The sequence below is a fragment of the Pseudorca crassidens genome, chromosome X (assembly GCF_039906515.1).
Source record: "Pseudorca crassidens isolate mPseCra1 chromosome X, mPseCra1.hap1, whole genome shotgun sequence".
In the NCBI taxonomy this organism is placed as follows: Eukaryota; Metazoa; Chordata; class Mammalia; order Artiodactyla; family Delphinidae; genus Pseudorca; species Pseudorca crassidens.
Genome location: NC_090317.1, coordinates 72074921 through 72089797, shown reverse-complemented (window position 1 = coordinate 72089797; position 14877 = coordinate 72074921). Strand labels below are relative to the sequence as shown.

The 14877-nt window shown below is 41.2% G+C and overlaps 1 protein-coding gene across 13 annotated transcripts in view; it reads left to right on the top strand.

The window, feature by feature from the left end:
• Positions 1 to 14877, top strand: part of TAF1 (TATA-box binding protein associated factor 1) — a 111048-nt gene that overhangs the window by 72722 nt on the left and 23449 nt on the right. For 10 of the 13 annotated variants that reach the window (XR_010939694.1, XR_010939692.1, XR_010939693.1 and 7 more), the window contains exons 33-38: positions 7428 to 7495; positions 7840 to 7956; positions 11360 to 11485; positions 12301 to 12399; positions 12667 to 12823; positions 13414 to 13591. Coding sequence is in view for 5 of the 13 variants with exons in the window: in XM_067722230.1 (XP_067578331.1) it covers positions 7428 to 7495; positions 7840 to 7956; positions 11360 to 11485; positions 12301 to 12399; positions 12667 to 12823; positions 13414 to 13591 (745 nt within the window). In the remaining 8 variants the exon portion in view is untranslated. Of the gene's footprint in view, positions 1 to 5013; positions 6726 to 7427; positions 7496 to 7839; positions 7957 to 11359; positions 11486 to 12300; positions 12400 to 12666; positions 12824 to 13413; positions 13592 to 14877 lie in introns of those variants that run through there. The other 3 variants (XR_010939697.1, XR_010939696.1, XM_067722232.1) reach the window with 2 other exon arrangements.

Here is a 14877-nt window from a genome sequence, read left to right as displayed (position 1 = left end):
GAATCAGAAAAGAATAGATATATGTAGATGTATAATGGAATCACTTTGCTGGACACCTGAAACTATCACAACATTGTAAATCAGCTGTACTTCAATTTTAAAAAATACTGTGGCTGCTACTATGTATAAAAAGGGTACAGTGATATATTGTATGGCACAGGGAATACAGCCAATATTTTATAATTAAATGGAGTATAATCGATAAAGATTTTGAATTACTATGTTGTACACCTGAAACTAATATATAAATCAACTATACCTCAATAAAACGTGTGTGTGTGTATATGTATATATAAATAAATACTGTGGCTGAAGTAGAGGGAGATTGCCCAGTGATAATTGTCTTTTGACATTTCATTTCTGTGAGAATACTTGTTTGTTGTTCAAGAATTCATTATCTGCTTGAGTTTGATAGGGAATAGACATAGGATGTCCATAAGTTACTAGCCCTCTTCTCTTATGTACTGTATTGAGCTAGTAAATAGTGATATAGCAATCTGTTACAAGGCATCATCTCACTGAAAGTCCTGTACTTATGGTGAGTGAGATATTATAATATGCTAGAAAACAAATATGCACCAGAAAGTGTTAAGGCTACAACAAAGCCCACATTTCCAAAAACAGCATTTGGGAAAATAAAAATTATTATTTATTAAAAGAAAAAGGAGATATAGAAAAATAGGCTTTCTGTCAGCCTGGGAGTTTCTATAATGTATTGTCAAGGCAGTGTATTTTCTGTGGTGCCAGGAGAAACAAAACAAAAAACCTTATTACCATGAAGGATATAAATCAATGTTAACTTCCCCGTGTTTATTCTATATAAGCTATTACAGTTGGCATCATGTAGAGTTAGGTGAAGAGTATAGAAAGAAAAATGGGCACAGAAAGAAAAATGGCCTAAATCTAATAAGTGATTGCTCTAAGCTCCATGGAGGCAGGAACCATGTCTGTCTCATATCCTCCCCAGTGTGTAGGATAATTCTTGGCACATAGTAAACACTCGGTAAATATCTGTTGAATGAACTAACGGTCAAAGAGAGAGATGGAGTACCCAGAAAAAGTGAAGTGTGGTGCAGTAGAAGCTCGGGCTTGGAGAATTTCAAGGAAAAGAAGTGAACGTCAATTGCGTATGTAACATAGCACTTCTAGGATTGAGTCTGAAAAATGTTGAGTGGATTTGGCAATTAGCATATCACTGTTGACCTGATGAAAACAGTTTCAAAGAAGTGTCCTTTAACACTGCCTCATTCTCTGACACAGTTGCTACTTTCTCTGTGATCCCTTAGTGCTTGGTATGTTGTTGAAATTATGAATTTGTGTATATTTATCTTCCATGAAGCCGTGAAAGGGCATCAAGGACAAGGACTTATCTCTTGTTTTTTGTTGTTTTGTTCTGTTTTTTATTTTTGTATCTTCGTATCATCAGAGCCTAGCACTATACCTGGCTTCCAGTAAGTACTTAAAAATGAAGAGTTAGGCTGTTATAAATTTTATTCTACAAGAAAAGGTGTTTTGAATTGTCTATATTGTTGTTTTTCTAATTGTAGAAATATGAGATGAGTGTGTTTAGCTAAGGCTATATGTGTAGTTTTTAAGTTGCTAAATGGAATGGTCCATTTGGGGGAAAAAAGTATTTTAACGTTCTTTGGGACTTTTAATGAGGTAGGTCCTGAATGTAAATCCTACCCATGCCCAGTGAGATTTATTACCCCAGTTCCCCTCTGGATTTTCTAGCTTCTTGAGTTTCTAATCCAGATTCTGAGTAAAGTTCTGTTACAATGGTTTGAGAGCTCAAACCTCTTATCTTGGAAACTAAACATCTTAATTTGCATTTGATCTACATCATACCTAATGTAAAGAGCCTAGCTACAGTCTGAAAGGTTAGATTCACTTCTCTTTTTACCTTTTCTGGACCTAGTTTGAGATAAATATCTAAGAATTAGGAGAGCCCAAGCTCATCTTTTTTGGGATCTGTGGACTATGCATAATTGAATTTAGTAATTCTAGTTTCTTTAGGAATTAGCTGTGCACATTTTTCCTTTTTTTCTTTTTAAATCTGGCACTGATTTTTTTTAAGCTTTCTACTGCTACTGAGATTTTATTTTTTAATGTTAATGATTCACATTGCAACACATGCATATCCCCCACACTGTTCACCGTCAGGATAATAATTTATGCTTGTTTTGGCACAGTGTTCATCTTCTTAGGAGGAAGGTTATTTTTAGTATTTGTGGAAATGTTCTCAAAGGAAATAGGAGCTTAGGAGTGATCACAAACCCTCTTCTCTTGGTTGCATAGGACTGCTCACCAACTCAACTGGTATTTTTCTCTGAAACCTTTTAGATAGCAATAATACTTGTTTTCCCTCTCTAACTAGAACCACAAAGCTTGCAACTTTCTTCTCTTCTCCTGACATTACTAAAGAGGAAAATTAACTTAGAAATGACAAAAGGAATTTTCTTTGATTTTGGTGGAATATCAACTTTCCAAAGCTGTCATTGGAATTATCACTATTTAAGGACATTTGATTTGAATTACATGTGATTCTGTAGGCTACTGCCAATCCTTATGAATGAGGCAAAGTATAAATATAAATATATTTCTTAGATATTTGCAGTTGCTTTGCCATGATTTACTAGATAAGGAGTGAGAAGAAAAACAAAATTATTCAGAAAAACATTTCGTTTTGCAAATGGGTCACTTGTTCTCCTGTAGGGCACAGTGATAATTCATAGACAGTTTTATCTTTCACATTCATTTTCATGTCATCCTGGAAATTACTCTTCATAAATTCTGATTTTCTGTATAGTAATCCTTTAGAGACCGGGAAATTGGAATTCAGTTTCTGCCTCCTCTTTTTCCCCACAATAGCCACAGTATCTTTATTATTCCCGCAGAGGCCCTGTTGTCTGTGTATGTCTTTTCACTGGATGACTCTTCTCTTCCTAAGCTGAGAAACTTAAAGCTGATCATCCTACTTTTATTTGTTTATTTATTTATTTTTGGCTGCGTTGAGTCTTCGTTGCTGTGCATGGGCTTTCTCTAGTTGCAGCGAGCGGGGGCTACTCTTCATTGCGGTGTGCGGACTTCTCATTGCAGTGGCTTCTCATTGCGGAGCACAGGTTCTAGGCACGCAAGCTTCAGTAGTTGTGGCACGTGGGCTCAGTAGTTGTGGCTCGCAAGCTCTAGAGCACAGGCTCAGTGGTTGTGGCGCACGGGCTTAGCTGCTCCGCGGCACGTGGGGTCTTCCTGGACCGGGGCTTGAACCCGTGTCCCCTGCATTGGCAGGTGGATTCTCAACCATTGCGCCCAGGGAAGCCCTGATCATCCTACTTTTGGTAAGCACCTGATTGCTGCAGAATATAGAGCAATATTTTTAGCATTATGGAGATGGTTATGGACCCCTTTGAGAATCTGATGGAAAACTATGGATCTTCTACTCAGAAAAATATGTATTATATACAGAATTCTGTTTACAGTTTGAGGGGTTCATGGATCTCACTCATTATCACTCCATTCAAGAATTTCTGGTGTAGGGACTTAACTGGTGGCACAGTGGTTGAGAATCCGCCTGCAAATGCAGGGGACATAGGTTCAAGCCCTGGTCCAGGAAGACCCCACTTGCCATGGAGCAGCTAAGCCCGTGCACCACAACTACTAAGCCCGCGTGCCACAACTACTGAAGTCTGCACGCCTAGAGCCCATGCTCCGCAAGGAGAAGCCACCGCAATGAGAAGCCCATGCACCACAACAAAGAGTAGCCCCCACTCACCACCCGTGTGCAGCAACGAAGACCCAGTGCAGCCATAAATAAATAAATAAATGAACAAACAAATTTCTGGTATAGGTAGGGTTAAGAAAATATCTGTATTTTTATCCGTTTTTGGTGATGTTAACAGTGGTTTGCCAACTCCACCACCATCTTTGATCCAAAATATTATACTTCAGCGCCACTTTGCATATAATAGAGTTAATAATAGAGTTATAATAGAGTTAAATAGCTGAAACCCTTGTAGCTCTTGAGAGCATGGACTGTCAGAAACTGAGAACAGACACAGCTAGTAATCAAAACACACAGAGAAGTATGTCAGCTATATAAGTAAGTGTATTTTTTTATATTCTGGGGGTTTTATTAGTGGGTATTTATTTTACTTTTTTAGGGTTTTCTTAATACAAATTTATTTATTTATCTATCTTTGGCTGCATTGGGTCTTCGTTGCTGCATACAGGCTCTCTCTAGTTGCAGCGAGCAGGGGTTGCTCTTTGTTGTGGTGCGTGGGCTTCTCTTTGTGGTGGCTTCTCTTGTTATGGAGCACGGGCTCTAGGCGCACGGGCTTCATTGCTCCGTGGCATGTGGGATCTTCCCAGACCAGGGCTCGAACCTGTGTCCCCTGAATTGGCAGGCGGATTCTTAGCCACTGCGCCACCAGGGAAGCCCGTGGGTATTTCTTTAGAGTTGTGTGTTGCAAAGAAAATGGGTGATGAAGAGGTAACATCTTTTTTTTTTTTTTACGGTACGCGGGCATCTCACTGTTGTGACCTCTCCCATTGCGGAGCCCAGGCTCCGGACGTGCAGGCTCAGCGGCCATGGCTCATGGGCCCAGCTGCTCCGCGGCATGTGGGATCTTCCCAGACCGGGGCACGAACCCATGTCCCCTGAACTGGCAGGCGGACTCCCAACCACTGCGCCACCAGGGAAGCCCGAGGTCACATTTTTTAAATGGTTTAAGAGAAAACTTTGCAAATGTATAAACTAATTTTTCCTTGTATTATGAGAGCACTGAAATATTGAAAGCGTTGGTGTATGTTTAGGTTTCAAAACTGAAGAGCTGAATTCTTATTCTATAGGCTGGAGTTTGAGGGATGAGTCAGGTAGGTAGGTATAAGAGCCAGGATACTGCAATAAGCTGATGTACTGGCCTGGTGAAGGAGGGCTCTAACCTGTATGCAGCCTGTTTTCTCTAACATCATGCATTTCTATCAACATGAAAGCTTGTCTGATAACTTTTGCAGTCTGTGTCCATCAGTACTTTGAGGACCCAACCTACTGGTGGCCCTAGAAGATTAGAACTCAGAAACTTCAGCTTCGGTCTTCTTATCACTCAGACTGTTCTTGACTGTGAGCCAGCTCTGGCTGTCTTTATACATGTCCTGAATATCTTTTGGTTGACTGCGTTTTCTTTCTGGTTTGTGTTTGGCACAGTCAGCTTGTGTGAGGACACAGCTTTACTTATCTTTTATAAAGAATAGATGACCTGGGACTTCCCTCGTGGCTCAGTGGTTAAGAATCCGCCTGCCAATGCAGGGGACACGGGTTCATGCCCTGGTCCAGGAAGATCCCACATGCCGCGGAGCAACTAAGCCTGTGCGCCACAACTACTGAGCCTGTGCTCTAGAGCCCACAAGCCACAGCTACTAAGCCCGAGTGCCACAATTACTGAAGCCGCGCGCCTAGAGCTCGTGCTCCGCAGCAAGAGAAGCCACGGCAATGAGAAGCCTGCGCACCGCAACGAAGAGAGCAGCCCCCCGCTCACCGCAGCTAGAGAAAGCCCGCATGCAGCAACGAAGACCCAGCGCAGCCATAAATAAATAAATAAATAAAAGAACAGATGACCTATGCTTGTGAGAGATTTTAACTGAAGGAGACTTATTTATTTGTATAATAGCTTGCGATAGAGTAGTTACGGCACGAAAACTTCACTTGTGGTATATTTTTTATCCTTTACGTCCTGATAAATAGTACATTTAATTCAAGCATCACCTCCTCTGAGAAGCCTTTCCTAATTCTGCTTTCCTTCTTACATCCCCAAATTGGCTACTTCCTCCTCTATGCCTCTACTGAGCCCTGTATAGATTTTTTCACTGCATTGTATTGCCCCATTTGTTTATAGTCTATCTCACTGTGCTAGACCATAACTTCTTGAGGATATGGTCTATATCTTACTCCTTTCTGTGTCTAGTGCCTGGCACCTAGAAGGTACTCAAAAATGTTTTATGAATGATTAGGTGAATGAACAGTATATTAAAGAATATTATAAAGCAATTAAGGCAGGGAGTAAAAACTCAGATGCCTTCAGGGTCCGGGCGTAAATGAATTAAGCAGCCCTGGTAGGGACCAAGGTAACCTGGGAAACACATGCCTTATCTAAAAGGGACAGCTGCTACTCAGATCCAGCCCATCGGTGCATTATGAGAATGTTAACCCTGTGTTGCCACATCTTTTACTTTTTTAAGAGAAGCCAGACATTTGGGTTTTTATATGAAATCTCTTGATTGTTGAATGTTGCCAACTAAGATTTTTTTTAACTTTTTATTGAGGTATAGTTTACATACAGAAAAGTATATATATTATGAGTGCACAGCTCAATCCATTTTCACAAACTGAAGTGATTTTTTTTAATTGAAGTATAATTGACCTACAACAATATGTTAGTTCTAGGTGTACAATACAATGATTTGACATTTCTGCACATTATGAAACGATCACCACCTGAACTGATTTTTTTGTGAGCCAAATAAAATTGGATTGACCTGCAAGCCACCAGTTTGCAACTTGTGACAAAAACTGTATGGGGAGCTGTGTAGTTTGGTTAAGAATCACCTAATAGATTAAAGTGTCTTACATCAGTCAGATGCAGTGTGTGGACCTTATTTGGATTATGATTCCAAAAAATCAAATGTAAAAGAACATTTGTAAAACAGTTGGGGAAATTTGAATGTTGACTGGCTGTTTAATAATATTAAAGAATTATTGTTAACTATTTTAGGTGTAATACAGTTGTTTGTTTTTTTTTAAAATAGACTTTATTTTTTAGAGCAGTTTAGAGCAAAATTGAGCAGAAGGTACAGAGTCCCCATATACCCTGTGCCCCTACACATGCTGAGCTTCCCCTGTTATCAGCCTCCCCCACTAAGGTGGTACATTTGTTAAAATCAGTGAACCTACGTTGACACATCATTATCACCCAAAGTCCATAGTTTACATTAGGGTTCACTCTGGGTATTGTACATTCTGTGGGTTTTGACAGATGTACAGTGACAAGTATCTACCATTATAGTATCATACATAGTTATTTTTTTAGAGTCCTTAAAGACACATACTGAACAATTTATGGATGAAATGAAATGCTGCAATTTGCTTCAGAATAATTTGGGAAGTGTCAAAGTTGGTGTAAATGAAACAGGGCTGACCATGTATTGATAATCATTGACATTGAGTAATGGCTACATGGGAGTTCATTTTATTAGTGTCTCTGTTTTTGTATGTGTTTGAAATTTTCTACCTCCAAAAGTAGAGCAAGAGTCCAAGTTAAAGCTGAAGCATGATTCTTTGGATCTAGGGTAATGGGACACTACCGCTGGTGACAGAATGTAAATTTCTGGAACTGAAGTCTGCAAAGGTAATGGCATTCTCTTTTCATTTTTAGGGCCTGAAAGTCAGTATACCAAGACTGCTCAGGAGATTGTGAACGTCTGTTACCAGACATTGACTGAGGTAAGTGGTAAAGAGGAGGTCCCCTTAGGATCTAGCTTTCTGGAATCCCTTTGTTCCCTAGAGTGATGAGGAGGCCTTCTCTGCCTATCCTGTTTTAAAATGTAATATCCCACCCCAAACCTCAGCCCACATCCCTTAGTTCCTTCCCTGCTTTATTTTCTTACCTAGCACTAAATGTTTTTAATAAACTATGTAATTATTTACTTTAATTACCATATGTGTCCTGCCACTAGAATAGAAGCTCTTCGAAGACAGGGATTTTCATTTGCTCTTTTTACAACTTTTGTATCCCCAGTGTCTAAAACAAATGTTGAATGAATTCACTAATTTTCTTTATTTCTCAGTATGATGAGCATTTGACTCAACTTGAGAAGGATATTTGCACAGCTAAAGAAGCAGCTTTGGAGGAAGCAGAGTTAGAAAGCTTGGACCCAATGACCCCAGGGCCTTACACACCTCAGGTGAGTCTGAGGACTAGAAGCCTCCTCTTACAGTTTTCTTTTTGGTTTGGGAACTTGGGAGCATGTTAACAGATGTATTTACTGAGATACCCTTCTTCTCTGTCCTTCCTCTTCATATGCCTTTCGTGTGCTTTCTTGTCTTCTCAAAGGCTAAGGTGAGTGAGGGCCGTGGGTCTTGGTAGCCTTGTTGAATCCAGAAGAGACAGATATGGGATGAATGAACGGGGTGGGATCTTAGTTGTTTAGGCAGTATTTAGGAATACCAGATTCCTGACGACCATGGCCAGAGGCATTCTCTTGAGTCTCTGGGGCTCCCTTGCCTCATGCATTGGGGTTCTAGGACATCCCTAGAGTATAGACATGGGCCACATTGTTCCTGTGCCTTATAGATGCCTGATTACTCATTCCTTCTGAGATATCTCAGTGTAGCTCAGATGTCACCCATTTTCCTGGATTGACTCGCTCTCCCCATAAATGAAGACAGGTAATGTTTTATAATGTTCTTCAATTTTCATGTGAAAGACTAGAGAGCAAGATTAATAAGAAATTTTTATTCTTTCTGATCTGACCCTTGAATGTACTAAGAGTCTCTTTCATCTATACTATACTCTTAGAGGGCTGGTATATTTGAATAATAAGACTTACCAGAATATAACTGTATTGGAGGCACTATGGTAAAGTGGAAAGTACGTGAAGGTTGGTATAAAACAGTCCTGGGTTTGAGTCTTAGCTCTGCTGCTATCTAGCTTTGTGAACTTGGGAAGTTAACTTAACCCCTCTAATCCAGTTTCCGTTTCTCTAAAATGTACTTTTCAAGGTTGTTGCAAACATTAAACAAGGTCATTTGCCCAGCACATAGTAGACATTCAGGAAATGTTTATTTCCTTATCTGTATGAAAGTCACCTACAGGGTTCTCAGAGGCCCTTTCAAATTTAACCAAATATTCTAATGCATATTTCTCCCAATTCCCACTGGAAAACGTTTTTCCATTCTGCTCAGGTTTCACTCTGAACTAATAATGCAACCTGTGTGATCTCTGTTGGATAATTGCTGTCTGTATCTCATTCATGCACTCTCCTTACCTATCTTTTACTCTCTCTTTCACCCCAAAACCTAGGCCACTGAGGGGCCAAGTATAAAGAGCCCTAAGATACGTCTTCCAGGCCCAGAACAAGGAAAGGCTCTTAGAGTGTGTGGGCAGATTGGGTCAAGGGGGCTTGGGTGAGTGATGTTGCCCAGGAAGGTCCTATTTGCTAATAGGCCCACAGCTTCCACAAGACCCTTTGTGGTAAGTTAAAGCCTGGGTTTTAGCCATCATTCCCCAGGAGAGTCTAACTACTGAGTGGCGTGTTTGCTCTGCTCTGTGACAGCCTAAGGCTAGCCCTTTGGTGAGTCAGACCCTTAGACCCAGAAGCCATCTTCCTTTCTTCCCTTCCCCTCCCACACTATCTCAAATGGTGGAGGAAAACCTGGCAACTGTTCTTCCTCCGGAGCAGTAGCTGTTGTTTTGTGCAGTTAAGAGGATCTCCTATGAGGAGTAGGGTGTAGGTATTGCCTCTTCATTATTCCAGTTCACTCTCTGATCATTGCCTTCACTCATATATACACGTTTTAAATTAGAAAGCCCAGTGCATTATTTCTAAACCTGAGGAAGATGCGCATGAGTGATTGTCCTTACTCATAACTACTCTCAAACCCAAATGCTATTAAAGTGTGTTTGTGTAAGTTTAACCTGTCATAATACAATTTTGTTGTGTAGAAACATGACAGTAATCTTACTTTACTTCCAGCTCTAAATGGTGGTAATCAATAATGTATTTTCACTCAACTATTTCTACCCAGCTTATATTGCACCATACATTCAGCTTAACACTTTCTCTAAAATTGCTTGCTTTACATTTTCCCACATAGCGTTTCATTCCCTGATTTTCTCTTCTTTTGTTCCACAACTAGTTTATTTGCAGTGTAATGCTTTGAATTCTGTTTTGCCTCTCTTTCTCCAAAACCCTGTTCCCAATCAGCCTTGTTTACTTTAAAAACAACAACAACAAAACCAACAGCAAAGTAACACATGTGGGTTTTTTGTCGATAAAAGTAACATGTTCATTGGGACACATTGGAAAATATACAGAATAAATAAGTTACTTAAAATCAAGTCCACCAGTCAGAAAGAACCAACCACTGTGAACATTTTGGCGTGTTTCAAATCTGTGATGCGTGTACGTGTGCGTTTATAGACACATTTTTTTTTTTTTGCGGTATGTGGTCCTCTTACTGTTGTGGCCTCTCCCGTTGCGGAGCACAGGCTCCGGACGTGCAGGCTCAGCGGCCATGGCTCACGGGCCCAGCTGCTCCGCGGCATGTGGGATCTTCCCGGACCGGGGCACGAACCTGTGTCCCCTGCATCGGCAGGCGGACTCTCAACCACTGTGCCACCAGCGAAGCCCTATAGACATATTTTTAAAGTGAAATTGGTCATTATGATCTTGTCTTGTTTTTGCTTCACATTATATCATGAGCATTTTATTTCATTAAATAGTCTTTGAAAACATTTTTAATAGCCACATAATATTTCTACCCTCAGCCAGCTTTTTAGAGAATGCTTTCCTACTTTTCCAGCCTGTTCTTTTTTAGTCCCTCCTGCCCTCCTTTCACTGAATTAGACGGTTTGTTAAACCCCTGTTCTCTTCAGGAGAGGGAAGAAGGAAGGAAGTTATAATTTGTTGACTACCAAGCATTGGGTAAGGAGCATATACATATCTCTTAATTCTCCCAAACAACCTTGTGAGGTAGACATTATCATCCGTGTTTCACAGTTGAGGAAATCAAGGCTTAGAGAAATTAAGTAATTTGTTAAAGTTACTCAGCTAGCAAATGGTAGAGCCAGGACTCAAACCCAGGGCCGTTTACTCCAAAGCCCATGGTTTTTCACCATGCCATTTTGCCTCGTAGCATCCTCTGGTGAGCTCATAAGCTCTTACCCCATTCCATGCTCTGGTTGGAACTGAAATTTCTTTATCCCATTTTCTATTAGATGTCTCTAAACCAAACAATCTAAATGGCACTGGTATAAAGCCCTGGGCCTAAAAACAATAAGACAAGGCTTAGAAGAAATTAGGTTATTGACCATAAAGGCTGTTAGGACATAGAATTGTCCCATAGCTTTGATGCTTTTCTGCTTCAGGCTTCTGATCATATACATCAGATGCCTCTCTGCTAGAATGAGCAACATTTGTGAGATACCCAAAAATCTGTCCATAAAACTATGTCAAAACTATGTTTTCTCTTTAAATGGATTGTTCTGCATGACCTTTTTCTGCAGTGAATGCTCTAAAGGGGAGTTCTCTGTATTTCTTGCTCCCTTTACTAAATAGAAGCTAAGTTGTATGATTTGTGCCACAGCCTCCTGACTTGTATGATACCAACACATCCCTCAGTATGTCTCGAGATGCCTCTGTATTTCAAGATGAGAGCAATATGTCTGTCCTGGATATTCCCACTGCCACTCCAGAAAAGCAGGTGACACAGGTAGGATATTCTTTTTCTCTTTGTGAGATTGGTAGTGTGCTTGGGGGTAGGGGGTGGGGGAGTGATGGTGGTGGTGTGTGGACATGTGTCAAGGATGATGATTGGACTCCTTGGCCCTGGGAATTAAGGCCTGGAAATGTGATTTCAAGGTGGGACGGTGGCAGGTCGCATGACTGGCATTGTCTTCTATCTGTCACCATGGGCAGAGTCAGGCACAGCAGAACTTAAGGGAAGGTACAAGTGTGAAAAATGTGTGAGGCATCACAGCAGCCTGACAGGTGACTAGAAAGACCAACTGCATTCAGAGACAGAGTTCAAAATAATTGCCCTGCTACTTTACTGTATATGAGTTATCTAAATTAAAGTTATTCTTAAAATTAAGTTTTTTAAGTTGGCCTTTTCTTGAGGTATCAGCAGATACTCCTGATCTGAATCCAGAAATCTTATCAGCTGATCTCAGTCAGGGTTCCACTGGAGAGTGCAAAATCCAGGAGGGTTTTTCTGTCCCAGAGTCCAACACAAGCTAGGGAAAGCTTGGTTTAGAAAGGAGGAGTCTCCTTGTGATGATACAGTAATAGTAGACCAAGGCCTTCCTGTTCTTTGGGTTTTTGTTTTTCTTTCTTTTAACCCTACCTGTGATTTCCAAAGAATGAATGGGGGAAAATGCACATGCCTTGAGCTGTGTAAACAGCCCCCACTAGCTGTGGGGTTGGCTGGGATATCAGGGAGGAGCATCGGTCCTGAGTGAGAGCCCTCGGTTAACTCCTCCTACTGGCACGTCCCTCAATGATGTGCTATTTGTGTTCCTTACTCAGATGCGCCAGGGCCGAGGTAGGCTGGGCGAGGAAGACTCTGATGTAGATATTGAAGGGTATGATGATGAGGAGGATGGGAAACCTAAGACTCCAGCCCCAGTGAGTATGCTTACAGAAAGCTCATGATTACATTATACCCTTATATGGTAGGAGCCCCAGTAGTACAGGACAGGCCAAATCCCCAGGCGCTATCAGAAGGTCTCCATAGTGAGGCCCAATCTGACTTGTAAGAACCAGCTAAACAAATCTATCCACCAAAATTATGTAACTTCTTGTAAGGCAGCAAGGGGGGTGCGGCTGGTGGTGGCTTCTGGTCTTTTACTTGGTCGATTAATGGGACTTTGATCCTCAACTGGTCTCATTTAGGAAGGTGAAGATGCAGATGGTGATCTTGTAGATGAAGAGGAGGGAACTGTGCAACAGCCTCAAGCCAGTGTCCTGTATGAGGATTTGCTTATGTCTGAAGGAGAAGATGATGAGGAAGATGCTGGGAGTGATGAAGAAGGAGATAACCCTTTCTCTGGTACGTAGCTCACCATGGCACCCTCAGGACTTGGGAGGAAGCTCTGGGCCACATATGCTGTTACCAGAAATTGCTCTTTTATTGAAGTCCCATTAGTAGACCTCAGGGTACTGAGCACTCACTCATAGGCTGATCAAATTTATTAGTCTTAGAAGAGGTGAAAAAATACAACACAGGAGGTACAAAAGATGACAGTCAAAAAGGCAATGCCAAAGCAGCGGTTTTGATTTAAATACTTGATAAAAACGAGATAGAAGTGTTATATGTGGCAATAGGGAAGGAAAATGAAGAAAAAAGATCCTGCTTTGGGATTTTTTTGTGGATTAATGACAATAGCAGGGGATGAGTATAGGAGGACATGATGGGGGGGGAAGAACAGATAGATAGCACTGAAATGGAAAAAGGAAATGATTTTTTAATTCTCTTTCCAAACTACAGATCTTGTCAATGTTGACCCTAGGCAGTCCTCTGAGGTGAGGAGTCCAGGCAAGATGCCTCTGTAGATGCATGGGATTAACTAGTTCTGGAAGACTAAGCCAATGATGTTAATTCTTTGTCAAACTTATCTCAAGATCTGTCTCTTTTCACAGCTATCCAGCTGAGTGAAAGTGGAAGTGACTCTGATGTGGGATCTGGTGGGATAAGACCCAAACAGCCCCGCATGCTTCAGGAGAACACAAGGATGGGCATGGAAAATGAAGAAAGCATGATGTCCTATGAGGGAGACGGTGGGGAGGCTTCTCATGGTTTGGAGGATAGCAACATCAGGTAATCGGTAGCAACATGCTACAGGGCTGTGGCATCAGTGCCCAGCTATGATGTCAGAGGGCCCAGCATCAGATTACTTTCATCCATCAAACATTTCCTGAGCACCTACTAGGGCCAGGCACTGTGCTAGGCCCTTGGGGATACACAGAGGAGCAAGACATATCCTGCCCTTGAGGAGCTCACAGTCTAGTGGAAGAGACTGATACAACGAAATTATTACAAATACAGTGTGATGAGAGCTACATAGCATAGGTTAAGTACAAAGTGCCAAGTCACCACTGAGGAGGGAGTATCTCTCTCTGCTTGGAGTAATCAGGGAAAGTGTCACAGATGAGGGAACATTTGAACTGGGCCTTACAGGATGAATAGGAGTCTACTAAGTAGATAAGTGGCAACAGGTGAGGAGATCCTTAGAGATGGAACAGTATGTTCAAAGGCACAGAAATATAGCAAAGTAAATTCCAGACAGAAGGGAGGTTGCTGGGCGTTGTGACTCTAGAAGTAGCAAGGGATTATACTGTAGAGGACCTTAACTGGTATGCTAAGACATTTGGATTGTGGTTAATGGGAATCATCACTTTAAGGAAAAGAAAGTAACATCAAATTTGTGTGTTAAATAACTCTAGGGCAGTGATAAGGAATTCAGCTAGAATCTATTAGGAGTGGAAGAAAGGGAAGGGACATATTCAAGAACTGTTCAGAGGGTAGATCAATTGGATTTAGGAGGTAAGGAGATTAGATATATAATGAATGGGAATGTCACTGAGAGAAGAAAGAGGAAAAACAGGTATTAGATGGAGTGGGAAAGGAGGCAAAAAATGAATTTGTCTGTGGACGTGTTGGATTTAAGGTACATATGATACATCTAAGCCACAGGTATCCAGCAAGCAGTAAGAGTCTATTCATCCAGCAGATATTTACAAGTACAAAAGCAAGGATGTTGTCCTTGCTTCAAGGAGTTTAGTCTAGTGGGAAATCTAAAACAGGCAAACAGATGATGATCACAGTGTAACAAGAAAAGTGCTCTGATAGGCAGCGACAGGATTTTTCTGGGACTTGGGTAGGAGTGGAGTAGGGGAGCTGGTTAGAGAAGCTGAGCTGAATCAGAATAGGAATCAGCTAAATGAAAAGGAAAGTGAAGGACATTCCAGAGACTAAGAACAGCATGTATGACGACACAGAGACATGAAGCACTTCTAGAGAATGCAAGTAGCTCAGTGTGGCTGGAGGTTTTGATCATGATCCGTGTAATAGAGACAGTTTAAAGAAGTAGGTAAGGACCAAAT